This window comes from Dipodomys ordii, unplaced genomic scaffold (genome assembly GCF_000151885.1).
Source record: "Dipodomys ordii isolate 6190 unplaced genomic scaffold, Dord_2.0 Scaffold94, whole genome shotgun sequence".
In the NCBI taxonomy this organism is placed as follows: Eukaryota; Metazoa; Chordata; class Mammalia; order Rodentia; family Heteromyidae; genus Dipodomys; species Dipodomys ordii.
Window position 1 is genome coordinate 4,282,991 of NW_012267310.1, and position 25,646 is coordinate 4,308,636.

The following is a 25,646-nucleotide window of genomic DNA, read 5'->3' on the forward strand; positions in this document are numbered from 1 at the left end:
GTCTGTTGCTGAGCAGACATGTATTCTGTTGTTCTGTTTGTCACTAGACAAGGCATCAGCAGGGTGGGTGGGTCTAGATGAGACTCCTTGGCTTGCTTTTCTCTACAGTTTTACACCTTTGTAGGCTTGTGCCTCTCTGTACATGGCCATCCTCCATCTCCCTGTCTCTCTGTCTTTGTCTCTCTGTCTCTCTCTTCTCTTACTGTTTTTATGCTGCCCGGATGCAATCTAGGGCCTCATACATGCTAGGCAATTGCTTTACCACTCAGCTACATCTCCGGGCTCTAGTCTTGCCTGCCTGCCTTCCTGCCCGCCCACCCACCTTCCTTCCTTCCTTCCTTCCTTCCTTCCTTCCTTCCTTCCTTCCTTCCTTCCTTCTTTCCTTCCTTCTTTCCTTCCTTCCTTTCTTCCTTGCTTCCTTTCCTCCCTCCCTTCCTTCTTTTTTGACATAGGGTTTCATCTTACAGTCCAGGCTGGCCTGCCACATGTAACTCTCCTGTTTCTGCTGAGATTACAGGCGTGATGGAACATAATCCCTAAGTGATACATTGCCTCATTTCAAGCAGCCTTCACACAATTTCTTCCTGGTTTCTACCACTAACAGCTTTAGTTTATTTATTTTTTCCGTTTTTCTTTTGTTCTTGTTTGAGACAGAGACTCCCTATATATAGTCCTGTCTGGCCTCTAACTTATGATCCTCCTGCCCCAGCCTCCTCAGTGATGAGATTACAGGTGTGCACCATCATGCTTAGCTGCTGAATGTGCCTAGTGTTTTCCTAAAACCTTGCAAGCTTACATTCAAATTCAGCCACTTGTTTTTTTTTTATTCAAATGCACTAGTGGATTGGTTTCTATAGATTCAAGCACCTGTATTGGAGGGGAATGTGTCATACAATTGAGCACAAGAGAAACAACCTGCTTCATCAATGCAACATTTAATCAGAAATACATCATCATTTGCACTTGCCATAATAGCAATAAAGTAAGATTGATCATCTAACAAAAGAACCTAGTGGCGGTTAAGTCATTTGGTTTGAAAAGGCAACACAACTTAAAACAATCCATCAAGCTTTCAGGCTTAATATGTGCGCATTCTTCCCTTAATGCAATTCTCTCCTCAGAAAGAATGTATCATGCTTTGATGCCTAAAATATACGTATTGTTTCCTTGATCAAATGCTTTGTCTTCCATATAAAATTACTTCTCTACTTGCCTTCTTTCTCTCTCATACAGTACACTGCCAGCTGAACACTTGGCATTCTCCTGGAATACAAGAATCAGCTCCAAGCCTGGCATCCTCTGAGAGCGAATAAACCATGATAGAGAATTTGGCTTCCCAGGGATATGTTTAAAGCGGGGCCTCTTGGTGAATAAAAAAAAAAACTACCTAGGAATTGTTCCTTCTTTTGAGATGAGTTGTACATGTATTCTCATCTTATTGGCTACAGACGACTTTCTGCAGTTGAGACTTTTTTTTTGGTGGTTGTGGGGCTTGAACTCAAGGCTTGGGGTGCTGTCTCTAAGTTCTTTCATTCAAGGCAAGTGTTCTACTATTCTGAGCCACAGCTCCACTTCGTTTTCTGGCAGTTAATTGGAGATGAGTCTCATGGACTTTCCTGCCCGGGCTGGCTTTGAACTGTGATCCTCAACTCTCAGCCTCCTGAGTAGGAGACTATCTTTTTTAAGAACCTTGGAGGTGCCAGGTGTTGGTGGCTCATGCCTGTAATCCTAGCTACTCTGGAGGATGAGATCTGAGGATCACAGAGTGAAGCCTGCCCTGGCAGGAAAGTCCATGAGACTCTTCAATAAACTACCAAAAAAGCAGAAGTGGAGCTGTGGGCTCAAGTAGAGCACTAGCTGTGAGCAGAGAAAACTTAGGGACAGCACCCAGGCCCTAAGTTTCAGTCTTAGGACCAGCACACACACACACACACACACACACACACACACACACACACACACACACACACACAAAGCTGTAGTCCACCCTCCTTGCTGAGGACACGAAGTGCCTCAAAAGTGGTTATCCAGGGGCTGGGAAGGTGGCTCAGTGGTACAGCGTTTGCCTTGCATGCCTGAGGCCCTGGGTTCGATTCCTCCGTACCACATAACTAGAAAAAGCCAGAAGTGGCTTTTCAAGCCCCACAACCAACCCCCCCAAAAAAAGAGTGACTCTAATCTTGGCTACAGGTTACATTCTCTTGGGGAACAGTTTAAAACTACTCAGACTTTACCTCGGACCAATAGCTTAGTTCCATGGAGATCTGTGGCATAAAAACCACTGGCAAAAAGTGATTTAGCAAGCTGGGTGCTGGATGTTAATGCCTGTAAGATCTCAGGAGGCTGAGATCTGAGAATCAAGTTTGAAGCCAGCCTAGGCAGGAAAGTTCATGAGACCCTTATGTCTAATCAACCACCAAAAAGCTGGAAGTGCGACTGTGGCTCAAGTGGTAGAGTAATAGCTTTGAGCAAGAAAGCTCAGGGACAATGCCCAGGTCCTGAGTTCAACCTTCTGGAATGGTGCAAATGAGCAAACACACAACACACACACACACACTTTAGAGCTAGGCATCGATAACTCATGCCTGTAATCCTAGCTACTAAGGAGGCTGAGATGTGAGGATTATGGTTCAAAGCTAGCTTGGGCAGGAAAGTCTGTGAGACTTTTTTTTGGGGGGGGGGTTGGTCCTAGGGCTTGAACTCTGGGCCTGGGCGCTGTCCCTCAGCTCTTCAGCTCAAGGAGAGCACTCTACCACTTCCAGTTTTCTGGTGGTTAATTGGAGATAAGAGTCTCATGGACTTTCCTGCCCTGGCTGGCTTTGAACTGCAATCATTAGATCTCAGCCTTCAGAAGAGCTCGGATTACAGGTGTGAGCCACTGGCCCCAGCTGTGAGATTATCTCCAATTAAGCACCAAAAGGTTGGAAGTGGTTCAAGTGTTTGGACACTATCCTTGAGCACAAGAGCTCAGGGACTGCACCCAGACTATGACTTCAAGCCCCAAGTCTGACATCATGAGAGAAAAAAAAAAAGCAGGGCTGGGAAGGTGGCTCAGTGGTAGAGCGCTTGCCTTGCATGCATGAGGCCCTGGGTTCGATTCCTCAGCACCACATAAGCAAAATGAAAAAAGCCGGAAGTGGCTCTGTGGCTCAAGTGGTAGAGAGCTCGCTTTGAGCTGAAGAGCTGAGGGACAGCTCCCAGGCCCAGAGTTCAGGCCCCATGACCGGATTTAAAAAAAAAAAAAAAAAGCAATTCAGTTCATGACATTTAATAATGGCCATTTTGATCAGCAGTTAGCCTTCAAGCAAGAACTCTCAACTAAGTAATTCCTCGAATCAAGAAAAGGCACAATCTGTCTAGTTTTTCTTTTGCCAATCCTAGGGCTTCAGCTCAGGGCTTGGACCCTGTTCCTGAGTCCATCTGTACTTAAGGCTAGCGCTCTACCACTTGAGCCACAGCTTTTCCCTTCTGGCTTTTTCTGTGTATGTGGTACTGAGGAGTCGAACTCAGGGCTTCATGCATGCTAGGCAAGCACTCTACCACTAAGCCACATTCCCAGCCCCGTTTGGTTTTTCTTGAGTGTTTTTTTTTAATAGCAGAAGGTATTAAATGTGTCCATCATTTAAGGCTAGTTTTTTCTAAGGAAATCTCCCAAAAGCCAACCTTGCCAACCAATTCACATCCAAAATACTTGGCTGACATCACCACAGACTTTTCAGCAGACAGGGTGTGTGGAACTGAAGCCACCAGGCATGAAAAATGTCCTCGCCTTCCTCCTTGCTGGGTCAGATGGGAGCTCCTGGTGTGGCTGTGGGTGGGACCGGAAGTGGCCGCTGGAGACCAGCTGTTGCATGGTGGGTAGCACCCACAGCTTGGCTTTGGGCGAGAGCACTGTAATAGGGACCCTGCAGCCATTGAAGTATGACATTTCCTAATTAAGGAAATCAGTCATTAACTAGGACTTACAGCCAGCACCTGAACTGAAGTTCTCCTTGGGTTTTCTTGCTGTCCCGTCCCCTCTTTCCCCCCCCCCCCCGTCCCGTCCGCTCCCCCCCCAGGAAAATGAAAAGCAGAAGATCCAGCCGTTACAGTTCCCTGCAGTAACATGACAAGATCGAAGGCTGAACAACATTCCACAGCTGTTTTGGAACCCATTCTGGGAATAAACAAAAGACTGTATATGGTTTTGCCACACTTCAAAAGCACAGGCTCTCTGTGATTTGTACTTGGTCTATAGATGGAAAAGGGGAGCCAAAGAAATCAGGCCAAGAAAAGACAATGACAAAAGAAGGGATTTAATCATCGTGAAGGTTGCAATTAGAATTAAATGTAAACTCCAGAAGATTGCTTCACTCTGAAAAAAAAAACAAAAAACAAAAAAAGAAGGCCAAAAGACTGAGAAGCAGGCAGCCCAGAGCCCGCATGGCTCACACTCACTCCTGATCTAAAAGAACTTCACACTTGAACCTTTTCATCATATGCACAAAGCTCAGGGAAACAAAATAAAACTTTATTATATTGCTAGGAACATTCCTCCTAGAAGGTCCTAACTCTCTCTCCTCTGCTTCCTCATCTCAGTCCTCCCTATCCTCCCCCTCCTCTTCCTTCTCTTCCCTCTCTCCTGCCTTAAAATGTTCACAGACAAGTTAGAGTTGAAGCTGATGGGCAGAAGTTCTAAGCATGAGCAGAACTACCTGGCCAGCGCTAAGGAAAAGAATTCACGTGTTGACCTAGACAGGGGAAAAAGAGCAAAGTGGAAAGTCCAAGGAGGTCCAAGTTGGGGGGGGGAGGTGAGCAAGATGGCTGAAGAACACGGATGGACCCCAAACTCAAACTCACCGAAGGCTTGTGGTGGCTGGAGGGTTGGGGATCTTGTGCAACTGGGAAGGGTTTGACCTTTGGCAAAGGACGAAATCAAGAACACATGGAGGACAGTAAATGAGAACTGTGAAGCAGAGTTGGGAATTTACACAAATTGGAGAGAGGGCTGCAGATGCTCATTGTCTGTGACACCTGAGGTTTTTGCCAAGTTTTCTTCGGTCTCTGAAGGACAGAGAGGCTTCATCTGGGATCTATTTGCAAGGATTTGTGAGACACTTTTCACTTAGGCTGAACAGCTGTGATGCTAAGCAGTGGTTTTTTTCACCCCCCCCCTTCTCATTGATTTTTTATGTGTGCCTGTGTGTGTGTGTGTGTGTGTGTGTGTGTGTGTGTGTACACATCCTGGGGCTTGAAATCAGGGCCTAAGTGCTGTCCCTGAGATTCTCTGCTCTACCACTTGAGCCACAGCTCCATTTCCAATTTTTTGGTAGTTAATTGGACATAAGGGTCTCGCAGACTTCCCCTGATCCTTGCAAATAGTTAAGAATGTTAAGTGAGGGGGCTGGGACTGTGGATTAGTGGTAGAGTGCTTGCCTAGCATGCATGAAGCCGTGGGTTCGATTCCTCAGTACCACATACAAAAAGCAGGAAGCGGCACTGTGGTTCAAGTGGTAGAGTGCTAGCCTGGAGAAAAAGAAGCTCAGGGACAGTGCCACGGCCCTGACTTCAAGCCCCAGGACTTGCAAAAAAAAAAAAAAAGCCCAGGAACAATGCCCAAGTCCCCAGGACTGGGGGAAAAGAAAGAATATTAAGTGAGCTCATACCTGGATTGGGGGAGGGGAGGAGCTGTAAATATGATGAAAAAAGGCAGAAAAGAAGAAGACCCAGAGAAAAGATGGCCATCCACAGGAAGATAGAGGTAAAGAAAGGAATTGGCAAGGGCTTTTCTAGCTGCCACCAGATGATAGGAGTAAGAGGCCTGTTGCTGATAATCAACACTTCAGAACACAGAAGGGGCAGCAGTTCAGAGATTGTGGTGTTGGCAATATTTCTGATGGTTATTCAGGGGAACAATATGTGATTTTGACATTCAGAGACTAGTGAAATAAATTGGTCACATGGTTCCAGTTACCTCTTTGAGCACTTACTTGGGCTAGCATATTAGTGTGGCTACCAAGGAAGCAGACAGCGCCCTCTGGTGGAAATATGAAGACACTCCTGGGCTGTATCAACCACCATCACTAATGGCATTTAATGTGAACAATCTGATGTCTGTATGCATACAAACATCCCATCACCCCAATCAAGGTCACATATATAATTGAAGAACTCCAACATTTTCTTTGTGTCCCCTTTTCTTGGGGGCACAGCTAAGAACCCTTGAAATCGATCCTGTTGAGAGATTTTGAGGGGGGCACTGGGGGCTCATCTTTGTAATCCTAGCTGCTCAAGAGGCTGAGTCTGAAGGATGACAATTTTTTTTTTTGTCGGTCGTGGGGCTTGAACTCTGGGCCTGGGCGCTGTCCCTGCGCTCTTGAGCTCAAGGCGAGCACTCTACCGCTTGAGCCACAGCGCCACTTCCGGTTTTCTAGTGGTTTATTGGAGATAAAGAGTCTCACAGACTTTCCTGCCCGGGCTGGCTTTGAACCGTGATCCTCATATCTCAGCCTCCGGAGTAGCTAGGATTACAGGCGTGAGCCACCGGCGCCTGGCTAAGGATGAGAATTTGAAGCCAGCTTGGACAGAAAAATCTGTGAGACTCCATCTCCAAAATAACCAGCAAAAAGCAGGGCTGAAGGCACAAAGGTGAGCAAGCTGGAGGCCGAGAGAGAGAGGGAGGGGGAGGTTTTGAAGTATAAAATGCCCCATTGTTAACTCTAGGCTCTATGTGGTACAGTAGATATCTAGAAATTACTTAGCATAAGTGTGTGGTTCTACCAGTGGATAGTGCCTCATCTAGTTCCCTTCCATTTTCCTCTCCTGTGTGCTCCTTCCCTCCACACCTCTTTACTCCACTTAATCTCTTTCTGCCTAGCACTTAGCTTTTTCAAAACAACTTGCTGAGCCAGGTGCCAATAGCTCACGTCTATAATCCTAGCTACTCAGGAGGCTGAGATCTAAGGATCACAAATTGAAGCCAGGCCAAGCAGGACAGTTCATGAGACTCTTATCTCCAACAAACTACTTAAAAAAGCCAGAAGTGGTACTGTGGCTCAAGTGGTAGAGTGCTTACCTTGAGCAAAAGAAGCTCAGGGACAGCACCCAAGCCCAGAGTTCAAGCCCAAGGACCGACCCCCCCCAAAAAAAACCAAACAAAAAAAGCCCCCAAAACAAAAAGGAAGTTGCTGTATTGGTCTCCAGGGTAGCTGTAACAACTACAATTTATGCTGTCCAAAATCAAGCCAGGTGCCAGTAGCTCACTTCTGTAATCCTAGCTACCCAGGGGGCTGGGATCTGAGAGATCTGAGGACAGTGGCTTGAGGCCAACCCTGGGCAGGAAAGTCTATGAGACTCTTATCTCCATTAAACTACCAAAAAGCTGGAAGTAAAGCTGTGGCTCAAGTGGCAAAGCACTGGCCTTGAGTAAAAGAAGCTCAGGGACAGCGCCCAGGCCTGAGTTCAAAGTCCCAGGGCAGGCACCAAAAATAAAATAAAAAAGGTTCACTGTAAAAATTCATGCTAATATTCATATTTTCTTTACTTTGAATGACATGAAATAGCAAATGAAAAACATGCCCCCCAAAACCTATCATGCAAATAACTCTCTCTCTCTCTCTCTCTCTCTCTCTCTCTCTCTCTCTCTCTCTCTCATGCTAGTCCTGGGGCTTAGGCCCTGTTCCTGAGTTTCCCTTTGCTCAAGGCTCATGCTCTACCATTTGAGCCATAGTTCCATTTCTGGCATTTTCTCAGTAGTTCATTGGTGATGAAAGTCTCACAGATGGAGACGGAAGGGAGAGACTAGGTGAGAGTGAGGGAAGGGAAGACATTGTACAAAAGAAATGTACTCGGGTTGGGAAGGTGGCTCAGTGGTAGAGCGCTTGCCTTGCATGCCTGAGGCCCTGGGTTCGATTCCTCAGCACCACATAAGCAAAAAGAAAAAAGCCGGAAGTGGTGCTGTGGCTCAGGTGGTAGAGCGCTAGCCTTGAGCTGAAGAGCTGAGGGACAGCACCCAGGCTCAGAGTTCAGGCCCCACAACTGGACCCCCCCCCAAAAAAAAGAAATGTACTCATTGCCTGACTCGTGTAATTGTAATCCCTCTGTACACCACTTTCCCCTCGCCTCTGTACATCACCATTATAATAACAATAAAGTAAAAATTTAAAAAGTCTCACAGACTTTCCTAGCCAGGCTGGCTTTGAACCACAATCCTCACACCTCAGCCTCCTGAACAGCTAAGATTAAAGGCATGAGCCTCCAGCACCCAGCTCTATTCTTTCTTTTGAGGGAGAGAACCCACACTTGTGTTTTACACCCCGTTCCACTTAGTTAGAGTGTGCTACATGGAGAAGGATTTAGATTTAGGGACATAGAGAACTGTGCTTTCACTCACATTTCCCTCCTAATTCTCTGAGAGTCCTGAAAGAGCAGGTGACATGTGTCATTCCCGTTTACATGTGGAAATGAGATAGAATTTAAAAGCAATTGCTGTTTTATCTCCCAACTTCAAAAGAGCTGGAACGTCTTAGCCGGTCTTGCTCACTGCTGATGTTAGTAAAAAGGTTGTTTTCACAAAGGCATCCATAAATTACCCTCATTAGACATCCTTTTGAACTAGAGGAAGAGATAAAGCAGGATGAGAGAGCACACTAGCGAGTGAAAGCAATCTGGCTTTATGTTGCATCAAACTGATGTTCCGTTCATCAACTACAACTTCTTTAGTGGTGTTTTGTTTTGTTTTTTTTGGTACTGGGGTTTAAGCCCAGGGTCACTTGCTTGCTAGAAGGGCATTCTACCAATTGGGCCACACAGCCTTTTTTTCTTCTTTTGCACGAGCTATTTTTTGGATTGGGTCTCAAGTTTTTTCCCAGGGTACACTACCACTTGAACCACACCTTTATCCCAGCTTTTTGCTACTTTTGGAGACGGAGTCTTAGAAGTTTTTCTGTTGAGGTTGGTCTTGAACCTCTATCTTCTGGATGTCAGCCTCCTGTGTAGCTAGGATTACAGGTATGAGGCAACCAGTACTTAGTGAAGTCATTTTTGCAAGTATCATTTAGGGCAATAAGATTTACATTATTTTTGTCTCTCTTTTTCCCCACTTTATTCAGACTTAAAGATCTGGCCAAAAAAAAAAAGAGAGAAAGTTTTATTTGCAGAAAAACATTATCATGGATAGTTTTGAAAACTCTGGAAAAGTTCTTCGTTGGCAATTCTATTAACTATTGGACAAGAAATTGGAGGAACAGTCCCACTCGCCACCCCGTCTTGCTTAATTCAGCTCTTCAAAAGAGGTTCGCTTAAGAATATGTGTTTCCATCCCAGAAATGATTAGTGGACGGTTAAATTATAAGAAGAAGAAGAATTAACATCTTGAATGAAAGGCTATATAATGAGGGAGTTTGAAGTGGGAGAAAATTGCTCCCAAACAGAATAGAATTTTGAAGAAGAGAAAAGCGAGTCCAGCTATTTATGTACATTACCCGTTTCGTTCATTATTCTTCAGGCTTCTTTGTCATTATGACTGGGTCTTTCTTCACCTGCCGAATCCTTTGGCTTCTCTCTAGCTAGAGTTTGGCTGAGGTTACACTACTAAAATACAAGTACACTGTCCATGTAGACTGTGCAGCAACATAGGAATGGATAAAGCTGGCTTCTTTTCCTTTTCTTGCTCTCATTCTTTTTCTCATTTCGTCTAAAAAATTTTTTTATTGTGATAGAAACATACATCAATTTTACATCTTAGCCATTTTTTTCTTCACTTCCATTTTACCACTTTTTAAGTGAGTTTTTAAAAATACTGTTATTATAAAGGTGATTTACAGAGAGGTTACGGTTACATAAGTCAGATTAAGAGTACATTTCTTTTTAGACAATATCACTCCTTCCCTCACTCTCTCCCAATTACATCTTCACCATGTTCAGTGGACAATTCAGTAGTGTTTTAAAATAAACTCTCATTGTATGACAACTCTTTAGGTCTTAACCTTGCCCTCAGCCTTGTACTTGGCAAAAACTTTTTCTTTCTTTCTCTTTCTTTCTTTCTTTCTTTTCCTTCCTTCCTTTTCTTTCTTTCTCTTTTTGTTTCTTTTTCTTTCTCTTTCTCTCTTTTTCTCTTTCTCTCTTTCTTTCTTTTTCTATGTCTCTTTTACTCTTTCGCTCCCTCTTTCTCTCCTTTCCTTTTGGTGCCGGTACTGTTCCTCAGCTTTTGTGTTCAAGCCTAGCACTCTACCAATTTGAGGCTGGCTTTAAACTGTGATCCTCAGATCTCAGCTTCTTGAGTAGCTAGGATTATAGACATAAGCCAGTGGTGCCAGGCTCAAGGCAAATACTTTTCTACTTTTTGTTACTTTGATTTATTTATTTTTTTTTGGTGCCGAGATGGAGGCTTAAACTCATGGTCTAGTATTCTTCCTTGGTTTTTTTCTATTCATGGCAGGCATGCATACCATTTGTACTTACTTCCACTTCTGTTTTTTTTGCAGATTATTTGGAGCTGAGTCTTTTTTTTGGGGGGGGGTCCAGTCATGGGGTCTGAACTCTGGGTCTGGGCACTGTCCCTCAGCTCTTCAGCTCAAGGCTAGCGCTCTACCACTTGAGCCACAATGCCACTTCCGGCTTTTTTCTTTTTGCTTATGTGGTGCTGAGGAATGGAACCCAGGGCCTCAGGCATGCAAGGCAAGCGCTCTACCACTGAGCCACCTTCCCAGCCCCTAGAGCTAAGAGTCTTATGTCAGCCTTTTAGGTGATGGGATTATAGGTATGTGTCACTTACCTGGCTCTGTGGGTTTTTTCTTTTTTCTTTTAGGTCCCAGACCAGGACTTGAACTCAGTAAGTGACGCTTTGGCTAGTGCTTTACCAACAGAGCCTTGCCTCCAACCCCAGAGGCTCTGTGATTTTAATAACTGTAGATACTTCATATGAGTGGAGTCATATAGTGTCTGTCCTTTTGCTTAGCCTAGTGTCCTCAAGGTCATCCATACTGTAGCATGGGATAGGAGATCTTGCTTTTCATTTCTCTTTCGCCTCCTTCTCATTACGGGGGAGCAGCTGCCTTGGCTTGGTAGGAGATGCATTTCCTGCAGGCCTGCCTACAAGCAAAGAAGGGCCTGCAGGTCCCACACCGTGGGAGAGGTAGGCAAAGCTAATTGGTCCTGGGACATCTAAGATAGGAAAGGAGTCAGGTCAGACCTAAGGGTTTCCACTCTATCAACAGGAAACAGCCTCGTTGGGGCTTGATCCTGCCTAGAATGGTCAGAGAAGTCAATGGAAATGCTCAAGGGTAGAGCGCTGGAACCTGTTCTCCACTGACTCACTGAATGTCAGGCACTGACGGAATGTGTCGTACCTGTGAGGCAGGGGACAATGGACAGCTGCTTGGCTATGATGGCAAATCCACACCCTTGGCAGGATGAGACAGTTAATCTTTGGGGCGAGATCTTGGCCCCTCTGCTGGGGTCTCAGGTAGCCTACTGGAAGCGGACCTCGACAGGCCTTCTGGTGAGCCACCCTTGCTCAAAGGAAATCAATCGTCCCATGAGTGATCTCCGTATTGGAGAGAGAACGAAGCCTGGAACCCTGCGATGAGTATGCCTCAGGCCTAGCTTCACTACTCTTGTCTATGAAAGGGAAAAGCAGTCCTGCTGGCAGCAAGGTCATGTGTTCCCAGGAGAACATAACTAACACTGATGGGAAATAAGTGATGTCCAGACAAGGCCACTGAAGGCCATATTTGGAACTAGACAGAGGAAAGGCCATTCTGCAACCAGGTAAATAATTAGCACTCCCCATCCCCTAGCAAGCCCACCACGGCTCTGTGACCAATGACTATTCGACTTGCCTGTCTCTTCTCACCCCACCGATAAAAATGAAGAATCCATCCAGGCACTGGTGGCTCACACCTGTAATCCTAGCTACTCCAAAGGCTGGGATGTGAGGATCACGGTTCTAAAGCCAGCCTGAACAGGAATGTTTGTGACACTTCAGTCTCGCTTTGAGGTTGGCTATGAGGTTGAAATCAGCTCTTGGGCACTGTCCTTGAGCTTTTGTTACTCATGACTAGCACTCTATCACTTTGACCCACAGTTCCACTTCTGGTTTTCTGGTGGTTAATTGGTGATGAGTCTCATGAACTTTCCGGCCTAGGCTGGCTCTGAATCATGATCTTCAGATCTCAGCCTCCTGAGTAGCTAGGATTACAGGTGTGAGCCACCAGCACCTGGCTAGTCCATGAGATTCTTTCCAAGAAACTACTCAGAAAAAGCCACAAGTGGTGCTGTGGCTCAAGTGGTAGAGTGTTAACCTGGAGCAAAAGAAGCTCAGGGACAGTGCCCAGGCCCTGAGTTCAAGCCCCAGGACTGGCACACACATACAGAAATGAAGTATCCCCATCACTCTGCCTCTTCATATTGTGGAATTCAGCCCATCTGGCTTTCTTAGAGGCTCCTTAGCCTCTCTCCTCACCTGCCCAACTCCCCGGCAGGGAGTTCTTGCAGGCTACAATAAAGCTAAATGAACCTAATTAAGTGTGGACTTCAGGGGAGTTCCTCATGGTCTTTCTTTTGTTGGCATCTGTCCAGTCCTCTGTTTTATACCTGATTACCTTTTATTCCTTCTACTTTCCTGCCACCAACATAAGTAAATATAAAATATTCCTCTCATTAAAATGTCCCTCCAATGCCAGGCACTGGTGGCTTATCCTGTAATCCTAGCTACTCAGCAGGCCGAGTTGTTTTTTTTTTGGGGGGGGGGGCCGGTTGTGGGGCCTGAACTCTGGGCTTGGGCACTATCCCTCAGCTCTTCAGCTCAAGGCTAGCGCTCTACCACTTGAGCCACAGCACCACTTCCGGCTTTTTTCTTTTTGCTTATGTGGTGCTGAGGAATCGAACCCAGGGCCCAAGCAAGCAAGGCAAGCGCTCTACCACTGAGCCACCTTCCCAGCCCACGCAGGCCAAGTTTTAAGGATCCCGGTTCAAAGCCAGCCCTGGCAGGAAAGTCTGTGCAACTCTAATTTCTGAGTAACTAGCAAAAAGCTGGAATTGGAGCTGTGGCTCGAGTGGTAGAGAAATAGCCTTGAGCAAAACCTCAGGGACAGTGCCCAAGCCCTAAAATCAAGCCCCAGGACTGGCACACACACATACACACACACACATGAAAAAAAGAAAAGATAAATATGCTATGCAGGTAACCTTGCTGGGTAACTCTTAGAGATTGCTAGAGTCTGAAGCAGAGACATGTCTTTGTGTCAGAGGCTGCTAAGGACATCACTATAGCAACCTGGGCAACTAGGACGTGGTACCACTGTCATTGTCAGAACCAAGGCCAGAGAAGGTGCATTATGTATGCATAATAATAGATGTAGGCCAAAATAATCCCTCATCTCTGACAAGGAACCAGAAGGCAAGAGTGTGCAAATCATATTTATGATCTGGAGCATACATTTGTTGGACAGTTATGAAACTACTAAACTAGGAGGCTGGGGAGCCTGGAAAAAAAAAACAGGTTCTAACTACATTTTTTTGCCAGTCCTGGGGCTTGAACCCGGTGCTGTCTCTGAGCTTCTTTGCTCAAGGCTAGCACAACAATACTTCTGTTTTTTTCTGTTTATGTGGTACTGAGGAATCGAACCCAGGGCTTCGTGCATGCTAGGCAAGCACTCTACCACTAAGCCACCTTCCCAGCCTCTAAGTACATTAAAAAGAATTTTTTTTGTCGGTCATGGGGTTTGAACTCTGGGCCTGGGCACTGTCCCTCAGCTCTTCAGTTATGGTGAGTGCTCTACCACTTGAGCCACAGCGCCACTTCCAGTTTTCTAATGGTTTACTGGAGATAAAAGTCTCATGGACTCTCTTGCATGGGCTATCTTTGAACCATGATGCTCAGATCTCAGCTTCCTGAGTAGCTAGGATTACAGGTGTGCACCACTAGCACCCAGCTCTAAGTATATTTTTATTTATGTTCCTGAACAGAAACATTTGTGTGAAACAATTAGTATAATGGCAGTTTAGAATCTTTAAAAATATTTCTTAGCACTTAGGCACAGTGGCCCACACCTATAACCCTAACTACTGAGGAGAAAGATATGAGAATGGCAATTGGAAGCCAGCCCCAACAGGAAAGTCCATGAGACTCTTATCTCCAATTGATTACCAAAAAGCTGGAAGTGGAGCTATAGTTTTAGTAGAGCACTAGCCTAGAATGAAAAAACTCAGGGACATTGCTCAGGCCCTGAGCTCAAGCCCCAAGACTGGCATAAAAACATTAATTAATATTTCTATATAACTTTTTATGTATTTATTTATGACAGTACTGGTACCTCAACTCAAGGCCTCACCTTTCACAGCTGGCATTCTATCGTTTGAGACATATCTCCAAGGGAGAGTTTGAGGCCTTGAATCCAAGCCTCAGCACTAGTATAAAAGAAAAAAATTAGGTCAGGGGCTGGCGGCTCATGCCTGTAATCCTTGCTACTCAGGAAGCTGAGATCTGAGGATTGAGGTTCAAAGCCAGCCCAGGCAGGAAAGTCCATGAGACTCTTATCTACAATTAACCACCGGAAAATTGGAAGTGGTGCTGTGGCTCAAGTGGTAGAGTGCTAGCCTTGAGCTGAAGAGCTCAGGGACAGCGCCCAGGCCCAGAGTTCAAGCCCTACAACTGACAAAAACAAAACAAAACATGTTGTCCATGGGCTGACATTTGGGGGTGGGGATAATAGGTCCTCCAGCTTGAACTCAGGGCTTGGTGACTGTTTTGAAGCCTTTTTGCCTAAGGCTAGCATATTACCACTTGAACCACAGCTCCACTTTTGGCTTTTTACTGGTTAATTGGAGATAAGAGTCTCACAGACCTTCCTGACTCTGCTGGCTTTGAACCACAATCCTCAGATCTCAGCCACCTGAATAGTTAGGACTGCAGATGTGAACCATGCATGGGCTGACTTTTTTAAGTGTAAGAAAGTGAAGTAGATCTTTTAATGGGAAGTAATGGGCACCTTTTTATTTCTACATAGTAGTGTGTTCTACAATGTCACCCATACATTGGACAGCTGTTCCTTTCTTAACAACTCTCCAAGCCTCCAAATATCCCACTTAGACAAAAGAATTGAATGCTGCACTGTGCATCTCAATTACAATCTGTTACAAATTACAGATGCTGGAGAATGGAGGGCTGTGTGCCTGCATCTCAGCAGCCACATTTCATGTTTGTTATCCCAGCTACACTGGAGACATAAGCAGAAGGCAAGAGTGAACTGCCACCATAGCCTGTCTTCTGTGACCTGGAGCTGGCCCATTGGGTATGTATCAGGGAGTCAGTCTAAGCACTGTTAAGCTCAGAATATCTTGGCCTGTATATTGAGGGACTCCAGGGTCTGAAACAAAGGAACTGGAGCAGGGCGCTGGTGGTTCATACCTGTAATCCTAGCTACTCAGTAGGCTGAGATACAAGGATCACAGTTCAAAGCCAGTCTGGGCAGGAATGTCTGTGAGATTATATCCAATTAACCAGCAAAAAGCCAGAAGTGGAGCTGTGGCTCAAGTGGCAGAGCACTAACCTTAAGTAAAAAACTTCAGGGACAGAGCCCAGGCCCTGAGTACAAGTCCCAGAATGGATACAATACAAAAAAGATATGAAGCCCGGCGCCGGTGGCTCATGCCTGTAATCCTACTTAGAAGGCTGAGATCTGAGGATCATGGTTCAAAGCCAGCCCGGGCAGGAAAGTCCATGAGACTCTTATCTCCAATAAACCACCAGAAAAACTGGAAGTGGGGCTGTGGCTCAAGTGCTCAAGTGGTAGAATTCTCACCTTGAGCTAAAGAGCTCAGGAACAGAGCTCAGGCCCTGAGTTCAAGCCCAGGACCAGCGTGCACACGTGCGCGTGTGTGCGCGCGCACACACACACACACACACAGTGTTATTGGTGCTTGAACTCAAGGCCTCTCACTCTTCCTTGGCATTTTTACTCAGACTTGTACTCTACAACTTGAGCCATACCTCCACTTCTTTCTCCTAGCTATTTGAACGTAAGTTTCAGGGACTTGTCTGCTCAGGCTGACTTGAGCTAAGAACCTCAGTTCAGATCCTCTCAGCCTCTTGAGTAGCTAGGATTATACTTGTGAGTCATTGGCATCTGGCCATGTATTTCATTTTATGGTTTAAAACCTTATTTTTGGCTTTGGAAAACTACTTAAAGAAAATAAAATATCTGAGTGCCAGTAGCTCATACCTGTAATTCCAGCTACTCAGGAGGCTGAGGTCTGAAGATTATAGTTCAAAGCCAGAGTGGGCAGGAAAGTTTGTGAGACTATCTCCAGTTAACCACTAAAAAGCCAGAGTAGAGCTGTGGCTCAAGTGGTAGAGCTCTAGCCCTGAGCATTTGTGCTCAGGGACAGTGCCCAGGCCCTGAGGTTTAAGATATATAGATATAGATATATAGATATTTAAATGCTTCTTCTGAGAAAGGCTCTACAGGTTTCACAACATGCCAATGAAGCCTATTGCCCATAGGTTAATAAACTGTTGATGAGGATAAAAGCATGAGCTTGCTTCCCTACTCTATTCTCCCCAGTGGGAAGAGCTAGACCTTCTGGAGAGATCCATAGTTCTCCAGTCTTGCTTGGGACAGACTGGAAATATCGCTCTAATATCAGGGTGCAGTATTAGGAAACCAGATTTGCCCCATGTCCTTGGATATGTGGGCATTGCTTTAAAGGAGAATCAATGTATGTCCGGCTAGCCAATTTCCTGAATCTCACAGCTGGTTTCAAACTATGACAGAAATCTTACTTATTAGCTCCCCTTAAACACAAACATATAGCTAAGTGACAAAATGCTCTCTGTCCTATCTCCCTATGCTTTGGGGTCACTGCAACCATAGGATGACCTAACTGGGGACAGGCCCACATCCTGTCCTCAGGAAGGCAGTGGAGAAGGTCATGTGGGAAAGAATCTGGTATCTGGCCCTAGGAGGCTTGGATCCAGATAAATCTTGGCTCTGACACATTGCAGCTGGGTGACCTTGAGAAAATTACTTAGGACCCCAAGTGCCTTGTTTCCTCTTCTCTAATTGTACAGTGGTTCTGAAAGAACTATGTAAAAACATGTCAAATAGGTAGAATAATACCAGCATGTTGAGAGAACAGAGGGAGAAAACCTCCCTTATTTAACAGGCTAGGTAATTCTCAAATGCAGTTAAAGTAGCTCAGTACACTTTCCCTGTAGACAAAATAAATCTTGAAACTGTGAAGGGTTATTTGATTAGATTTTACTGAAAATGATAGTTACCTGAAACACTGCGAAGACTCTGTCCAAATAGAACAAAGTCAGTTTTCCCTAATCAACAGGTTGACTTGATATCATTTAAGGGAGGCCATATGCAATAAGGAGAAATGACCCCGTTGTTTTTCATTGGAAAAGGGAAGGGGGGATATGAGGAGCTCAAGGCTCTAGAGATAGTGTGTCTGGTAAGAAAACAAAGATCTTTCTGTTACTTTGATAAAAGAAGAGCTTCTTTTGTAGGACTGGGTGTTTTTCAAACAGAAATAAAATAAGAAATAACTTCTCAAACTTGTCATTTATAAATAAGCACAGAGTCTACACGCCGATCCACATAGGCAAACTTCATGGGTAGAATACATTTTTTTTCTTGGAATTTTGTTTCTATCATCTTGCCTATGTTCTGAAATCTGACTCAGTAGAATAAGCTATGAAATTCGGGAGCCTTTTCTCCCCCCTCCTCCCTATGATTTCTTCTGAGTGCCCATTTTAATAGAGAGAACATTCACTTTCTACTAGCAGTTGATCCTATTGTGACTCTAGCTTAAATTGCTTACAGATAAACTTACATGAAGGCCGAATAAGATCTAGATTCTAAGTGGCATGCTTCCATCTCTAGTCTGCATTTTCTCTCATGCTACCAGGCTAAGCAATGTAGGGACTCCTCCTCATATAGGTTTGAAAAGAAATATACATTCTGGGAATTTAATCAGGGAACCTGTGGCAATGACCTCAAATGACCAATCTAGATGGAGACCACTGGAAGAGAAGGAACAAAGCGCAGCCAATGTTAAACAGAAACAGAACAGAATTTATTTCCCTCCCCAGCAATGGAGGGCTCAATAGCACTCACGAATAGCTTCTGCTGTAGCTCCCACCAGTACTTGAAAGGACCAGATAGAGAGGGAGGAAGGACTCCAAGCTGGAGACCTTGTGAGGGCAGCTCCCAAGGTCAAGCATCAATTCTTCCTCAGTTGCTTTCTGCACTGGCTCAAAGCTCGGGCACCACTGGCAGTGAGGTGCAGGGTGCTGTGCTGGTCTCTCCTAAGGAAACTTGGACTAGCTGGTTTGAAGTTGGTGCAATCTTCCGTGAGCAGCATTCGTAGGACAGTAGAACAACAATACCATAGGATGATAGTGCATAGCACTGGTTATTGGTCCTTTACTAATTGCCTTCAAAACTGATGATGACATTTCCTTTTTTCTGCTTTTAGGGTAGGAGGTTAGGGAAAGGGGCAGATAAACATACATGTATACTTGTAAAAACAATTCATGCAGGCAGACTGGGCTTCAAAGTTGCAACAGAGAAGCTATAAAAGGCACTAAATGAACCGACAAGCAGGATGATGTATACATCAACAATCAAATATTATTCAGGCACAACGGAATCAAGTACATATTACAACACAAGTAAATAAATCTTGTCCTGATACATATTACTACGTGAACACATTTTTTAACTGATTTCATATTGCAACATGAGTAAATCATGAAAACAAGACAAGTGAAAGCACATTTTTTGTACAGTCTCATTACAGGAAACATTTAACACCATTCAGAAGGTTGAGATCTGAGGATCACAGTTCAAAAGCATCAGGGATAAGAAAATCCCTGAGATTCTTTTTTTTTTTTTTTTTTGCCGGTCATGGGGCCTGAACTCTGGGTCTGGGCGCTGTCCCTCAGCTCTTCAGCTCAAGGCGAGCGCTCTACCACTGGAGCCACAGCACTACTTCCGGCTTTTTCTGTTTATGTGGTGCTGAGGAATCCAACCCAGGGCCTCATGCTTGCAAGGCATGCACTCTACCACTGAGCTACCTTCCCAGCCCCTCCCTGAGATTCTTATCTCCAATTAACAACCAAATAAGCCAGAAGTGGCTCAATCAAATGGTAAGAACTCTAGCACTGAGCAGAAGGCAGAGGAACAGAGTTCAAGCCTCAGGACCAGTACAAAAAAAAATTTAAAAAGAAAGAAAATTGGTGGAAGCGAAAGCCTTGGGATAGTGAGGACTAAGTGCTTGATGGATACAGGGAAAGAAAAAGAAAAACTGATTTAGAAATGCAAGGAAGCTGTGGAAATAAAGAGTGAACAATGAAATAGATTTCAAGTGTTCACTTACCTTTCTGCAAGGAATTACTGTTCTAAAAATGGAATTATAACTGTAAATGTAAATATAAAATGGAAATTAAATACAGACAGTGAGAGATAAAAAGCCACACCAGGCCAGGCATGAGTGTCTCACGCCTGTAATCCTAATGCTTTGGGAGGTTGAAATCTGAAGACCGAATTTCTAAGCCAGCCTGGGCAAGAAAGACTATGAGACATTTTGTTTTTGCCAGTTCTGGAGCTTGAACTCAGGGCCTGAGCACTGTCCCTGAGCTTCTTTTGCTCAAGGATAGCACCACTCCCAGCTTTTTCTGTTTATGTGGTACTGAGGAATTGAACCCAGGGTTTCATGCATGCTAGGCAAGCACTCTACCACTGAGCCACATATCCAGCCCCTCTATGAGACTTTTATCTCCAATTAGACACCAAAAAGTAAAGTGTTGAACAGCAGCCTAAATGGTAAAGTGCTAGCCTCAAGCACAAAAGCTCAGGAACAGTGCCCAGGGCCTGAATTCAAGCCACAGGACATCACACACACACATACAAAATAAAGCCACACCAGTAGTGCCTTTTATAGACCAGCAATAGACCTGAAGGAGGACAGCTAGGTTGAGAGGGAACACAAAATGCAAGGAGACCCTTTGAGAGGCAGGGGACAGAGGGGTTAAACTGCTCCTGACTGACATATTCAGTACCCATATGACACCTTATTTATTGCACTTTCTGTCAATTTTCTTTTCAAATTGCATTTTCAGTAATTACATTTCATACTTTATAAACAAACCTTTGAAATGAAATAAATACCACATTCACCTGGAAGAATTTTTTCACTTCCAATCTATAATAATACAGATTCTATATTCTTCCCACTTCTTTATTTACCACACACTGGGAAACCATTTTTAGAGGGTCCAGTCTGAGACACAGGGAGACCTGGATGAACCTTGAGGGCATCTTGTAGCATGAAATGGCCAATCACCAAATGATAGACACAGAATGAAGCAAGAAGGTCAAGAGTCTCTATGGGGACAGAAAACTGGATGGGACATCTAGGGGCTAAAAGATAAAAAATGAGGACTTGGGTTTCCATTTTAGGAGGTAGAAAAGTTCTAGAACTCTGTTGCTCAACTTCATTAAAAATGTATCTTATATTTTTGACTGCAATTGAAACTCCTATAAAACAGTTCATCTTGCTAAAATATTGAGGTGATATACACCCTTGATGTAATTTTATTGTTTAGGGGAACTCTAAATTGGAAGACTTATAAATGAACCTAGTTTCAATGTGGAATCATGTTAGGACAATAAAAATAACCATGTCAACAATTAAAATTAAGGAAAGCAATGGCAGTTTGTAAATGCCCATTCCTGTTTTTATGTTAAAAAAAATCATGGGCCTGGGCTACTGTGCAAAGTTTGAAGTTTCAAAGGTAAACTACAGAGCTGTTAAAAAGTACCAAAAAGCAAGTAAAAGGTTGGAATTTATTTAAGTCAAAGCTGATGTGCTTTGTGAGATGCCAAGTAAGGCAAGACTCAGGGCTTCTGCATAGTTGAGCTGGCTTTCTTTGCTCTCCCTTCTCTCTGACTTGTGTGTCTGGAGCCATGAGGCTGAGCATTCTGGATGGTCAATGTGGCCTGGGGAAATGAAGCCTGCCTGACACTTTGCTGTGCACTCTGGGCTTGTACCTGCACCTGCTGTGGCTGGGCAGGAGGAGGGGACTGGCAATTCTGCAAAATAATGTTGTGCCCAGTTTTTGACTGCTCCAATAGAGTTGCGTGGGGCAGTAGGAAACTCCCCAATCCCTTAACTGTAATGACAACAGCTGGCTGGGTCTTTGGGGCAGGCTGACTGCTAGATCCCTCAACAAAAGCTTGGGGCACTGGGGGTCGTAGAGACTGTTTCTGTGGAAGCAACTGATAAATCTTGGGCTTGGGGTTCAAGATGGCAGGACTAGATGGAATCTGTACAGTTACAGGATGTGCACTGTGATTCACAATAAACTGCAGCCTCAATTGAGTAACTGTTGAGGCCACAGAATCACTGGGAGGAGGGACTTGCCCAGGAATGAGGGCATCAGAAGCACAGACCACGCTATTGACAGAGCCACTTACCAGAGATGAAGACTTTTGTTCTGGGTCTTCTACCTTGCTGGCTTTCAGGTTGCTTGAGTAGAAGGAAGTCCTGGTGGTCTGGATGCTTTTTGATGAGCTTGCAGGAGGCTTGGCATCTGGAAGCAGTTGGCTTCCTCTGCCAACCCCTGCACTGGATTCCTGATCCAGGCTGGCTGGCTTGGGAGCAGGGGGGAAAGGAGGAGGAAGGAGAGTGCAAGCAGGATTAGGAACATCATCCTTGAATTTCAGAGATTTACTGACCTGCCGCTCCGAATGGCTGGGACTTGGGTATCTCTGTACAGAACTGCAAAATAAAACAAAAAAAAAGAGTGACACATGAATCTGGAGCTGTGACTCCCACCTCCCTTGCAAATCCCAAGGAAGAAGATAGAACTCACCTGGTGCTAGGCAAACTGAACTTCTCTGAGTAGGCGTGGCTGAGATCAGCTGAGCCACCGGACTTGGGTGATGTCTTGGGGGACACTAGGAATGCAGGGTTGGTCTGGACAGATTTGTGGCATGTACTAACAACTCTGCCATCATCGCTCTCTGAGTTGGCCACAATGAAATTGGTGCTAGGCAAACTGAACTTCTCTGAGTAGGCGTGGCTGAGATCAGCTGAGCCACTGGACTTGGGTGATGTCTTGGGGGACACGAGGAATGCAGGGTTGGTCTGGACAGATTTGTGGCATGTACTAACAACTCTGCCATCATCGCTCTCTGAGTTGGCCACAATGAAATTGGTGCTAGGCAAACTGAACTTCTCTGAGTAGGCGTGGCTGAGATCAGCTGAGCCACTGGACTTGGGTGATGTCTTGGGGGACACGAGGAATGCAGGGTTGGTCTGGACAGAGTTGTGGCATGTACTAACAACTCTGCCATCATTGCTCTCTGAGCTGGCCACAATGAAATTGGAAGAGTCACCTGAGATGATCCTGGAGGTACTCATCGAGCTGTCATGTTTAGATTTTTTAGGTGCCTGTATATGTTCAGGGAGAAATGTTTTACCAAATGGTGGCATCTTCTTCAACTCCCAGCCGGGTTTCCATGCAAGCATTTCTCTTACTTCGGGAGTAAGCCAGTCTGTTTTCTGGGAGTTACCCGATGGGACAGACGGCTTCCCTTTAGCATATTTTTGCACATCCACGTGAGAAGGAGCGTCTAAGTCACAGGACTTCTGCTGCCATGTGTCCACACACTTCGCTGTTGTTGAAATAGTCGTATTATAGGGGTATCCCTTTCTTTTTTCTGCTCGTTTTCTGCAAGAAATCTTTGCCTCGAGCTCAGGAGGAGCTGTGAATCGAGGCAGCTCCTGTTGCCAATTCACAGAAGGCCATGGAGACCCTAAGAAGCTCCATTTTCTTGAGTTGTTCTTCATGGTCTGCTTGTTGCCTAGCTTGCTCTTGGTAGAGCAGGTGCCCAAGAAAGAAGGACCAAAGCACAGTGGATCTTCTTTTGCTAACATCAGCTGGTTCTCGAACTCAAATTTCTCTTCCTGAGTCTGCCAATGGCCACCCATTCTCATGGACTCCACTAAAGTCTGCCTGGCTGGTCTCAAGAGAACATGCCGACTTTGGTAATCAGATAGTTCCCTATTACTGTACTGCCTATAGTCACGAATTTCTGCTATGACACAGCCATGGTGAGAAAGATTCACCTCAGATTTTTCCAGGATATTGAACAGAAAGGGAGGTAATTCTTCTGCATCTAAATACTCAAGCATCGTCTCTTTTGAATAAGTCAGTGCTATGGTCTCTGAAAGGGAGCCATCTTTGTCTTTGATCCTAACAGTAAAGTCCCAATTTTCTGGGCTGAGTGTGATTACTAGACATGGGAAGGCCTCTCTCCTGAGCAGCTTATCTAGCAAGCTCTCATTGCTTCTGAACTCCTTTACCTCGGGTTTTTTCCCACATTCTTCAATGTACAGGTCATAAAGTTTTTCCTGTAGAGATTTTTCCTCACGAGGTAAGGGCTTCTTTTTAAAGGGGTTCTTTTTGACATGCGTCTTGGCATTCTTCGTATCTTCCGATGCGTGTTCTGGATGTTTCTGCATGGTCACACAGGACAGGAGCGCTAAAAGAGAAGAACTTATGGCGGTCAGTGGGGGGGGGTAGGGAAGTGGGGGACGGGGGTGTAGAAATTATTTCAGTCATGCTACTTATATTTCTTTGAAAGTTCACAACTCGGCACAAGTGGAGGAGCTGCGGCGCTCAAATGGCCCAGTGGCAGCCATGAGAGAAAAGGCGACGGAACAGCCGCCCGACCCTGAGTTCAAGTCCCGCTCCCACCATGTTGGCCCGTGCACACACAGCAAAATGAATTCAATCGATAAATAAACGAGCACAAGGCCCCGAGAACCTGTCACAGGATTGAGGAGGGAGGAAAATGGGCGAAAATGGTGGACACAAATTTAAAAAAAACCCAAACTTTACAACTGCGCATAGAAACCTCTCCTCACCAAAGAAACGACGCCCCTAGCCACAACTACATGGAGTTTTTGAGAATTTATGACCAAAACTGTACCTACTGGGCACAACTCCTACAATTTTCTTGGGTTTTCCCGCTCGTCCACCGACTCCGTCCTCACCTCAGAGTCTTCGGTTCGCCGGACGCGAACTACCTCAGGCGAGAAAGGCAAGCGGCGTTCCACGCATGCGCAGTAACAAACGCGCCAAAACTCCAGAAGTCCTAGACACACCCTCAGAAGCCCTAGCAAGAACCCCAGAAACCCTAGCGGCTGCTAGGGACGGTGGCCGTGATGGGTCAGGCCAGACTGATTTTTTTCATATATAACACGCACCAGCAACAATGTGACACTTAAAAAAAACATTTTGTCAGTCGTGGGGCTTGAACTCAGGGCCTAGGTGCTGTCACTGAGCTTTTTTTGCTCAAGGCTAACACTCTACCATTTTGAGGCACAGCTCCACTCCCGGTTTTCTGGTGGTTAAATTGGACGTAAGAGTCTAATGGACGTTCTTGTCCAGGCTGGCTTTGAATCATGATCCTCAGATCTCAGCCACCTGAGTAACTAGGATTACAGATGTGAGCCACCAGCACCTGGGGATAGCTTATTTTTTTAAGGCTGGATAATATTCCAATGTCTAGATATACCACAGTTTATCCACTCACTTACTAAAGGACATCTTATTTACAATTTTTAGTAATTATGACCAATACTGCTATAAACATCTATGTGCAGGTTGGACATGCATTTTCACCTCATTTGGATAAATATCAAAACATGCAATTACTGAGTAGAGTAATAAGAGACTTCATTTTATTAGACATCACCTTCCTGCACACTCCCACCCATGATGGATGAGTGTTCATGTTCTTCCACATTCTCACCAGCAGCAAGGTGGTGCTAGTTAGCATGAGAAAAATACAGAAAACCCTATCTGAAAAATAGCTAAGGCAAGCAGGGCATTGGTGGCTCACGCCTGTAATCCTAGCTACTCAGGAGGCTGACATCTGAGAATTGAGGTTCAAAGCCAGCCCTGGCAGGAAAGTCCCTATGAGACTCTTATCACTAATAAACCACCAGAAAACTGGAAGTGGCACTGTGGCTCAAGTGGTAGAGCGCTTGCCTTGAGCTGAAGAGCTCAAGGACAGCACCCAGGCCCAGAGTTCAAGCCCCATGACCAAAAACTCAAAATAAATAAAAACAAAAAACAAAAATCTAAAGCAAAACACAAAAGGTTAGGGGTGTAGCTCAAGTGATAGAACACTCTCCTAGTAATTCTTTTGTGTTTTTTCTTTTGGCCCCAAAAATGAAATACATTCATTTAATAAACCTAAGGCAAAAGAAGACACTGACTCTATAAGTCGTTCAATCTTACTCTGTCTTAGGAGGAAAGGGGAAGGAGGGAGCGTGAACCCAAGAAAGCCAGTTTTTCAGTTTGTTTTTTTTTTGGCCAGTCCTGGGGTTTGAACTCAGGGCCTGGGCACTGTCCCTGAACTTCTTTTGCTCAAGGCTAGCACTCTAGTACTTGAGCCACAGGGCCACTTCTGGCTTTTTCTATGTATGTGGTACCGAGGAATTGAACTCAAGGCCTCATGCATGCTAGGCAAGCACTCTACCACTAAGTCACATTCTCAGGTAGGAACCCAGTTATATAAAAGATGTTTACCTTTATCTTGATTGGTAGTGTATATTCCTGGTGGAGATTTTCCTCAGGG

At 45.0% G+C, this 25,646-nt stretch overlaps 1 protein-coding gene across 1 annotated transcript in view; it reads right to left on the reverse strand.

The window, feature by feature from the left end:
- The window catches only part of Supt20hl2 (suppressor of Ty 20 homolog (S. cerevisiae)-like 2), a 59,997-nt gene that overhangs the window by 24,032 nt on the left and 10,319 nt on the right, over positions 1-25,646 (reverse strand). The window contains exons 3-7 of the mRNA XM_013026465.1: positions 21,866-23,540; positions 21,729-21,771; positions 21,042-21,644; positions 19,369-19,390; positions 4,840-4,945 (exon numbers count right to left, since the gene is read on the reverse strand). Coding sequence (XP_012881919.1) covers positions 4,840-4,945; positions 19,369-19,390; positions 21,042-21,644; positions 21,729-21,771; positions 21,866-23,540 — 2,449 coding nt within the window. The remainder of the gene's footprint in view (positions 1-4,839; positions 4,946-19,368; positions 19,391-21,041; positions 21,645-21,728; positions 21,772-21,865; positions 23,541-25,646) is intronic.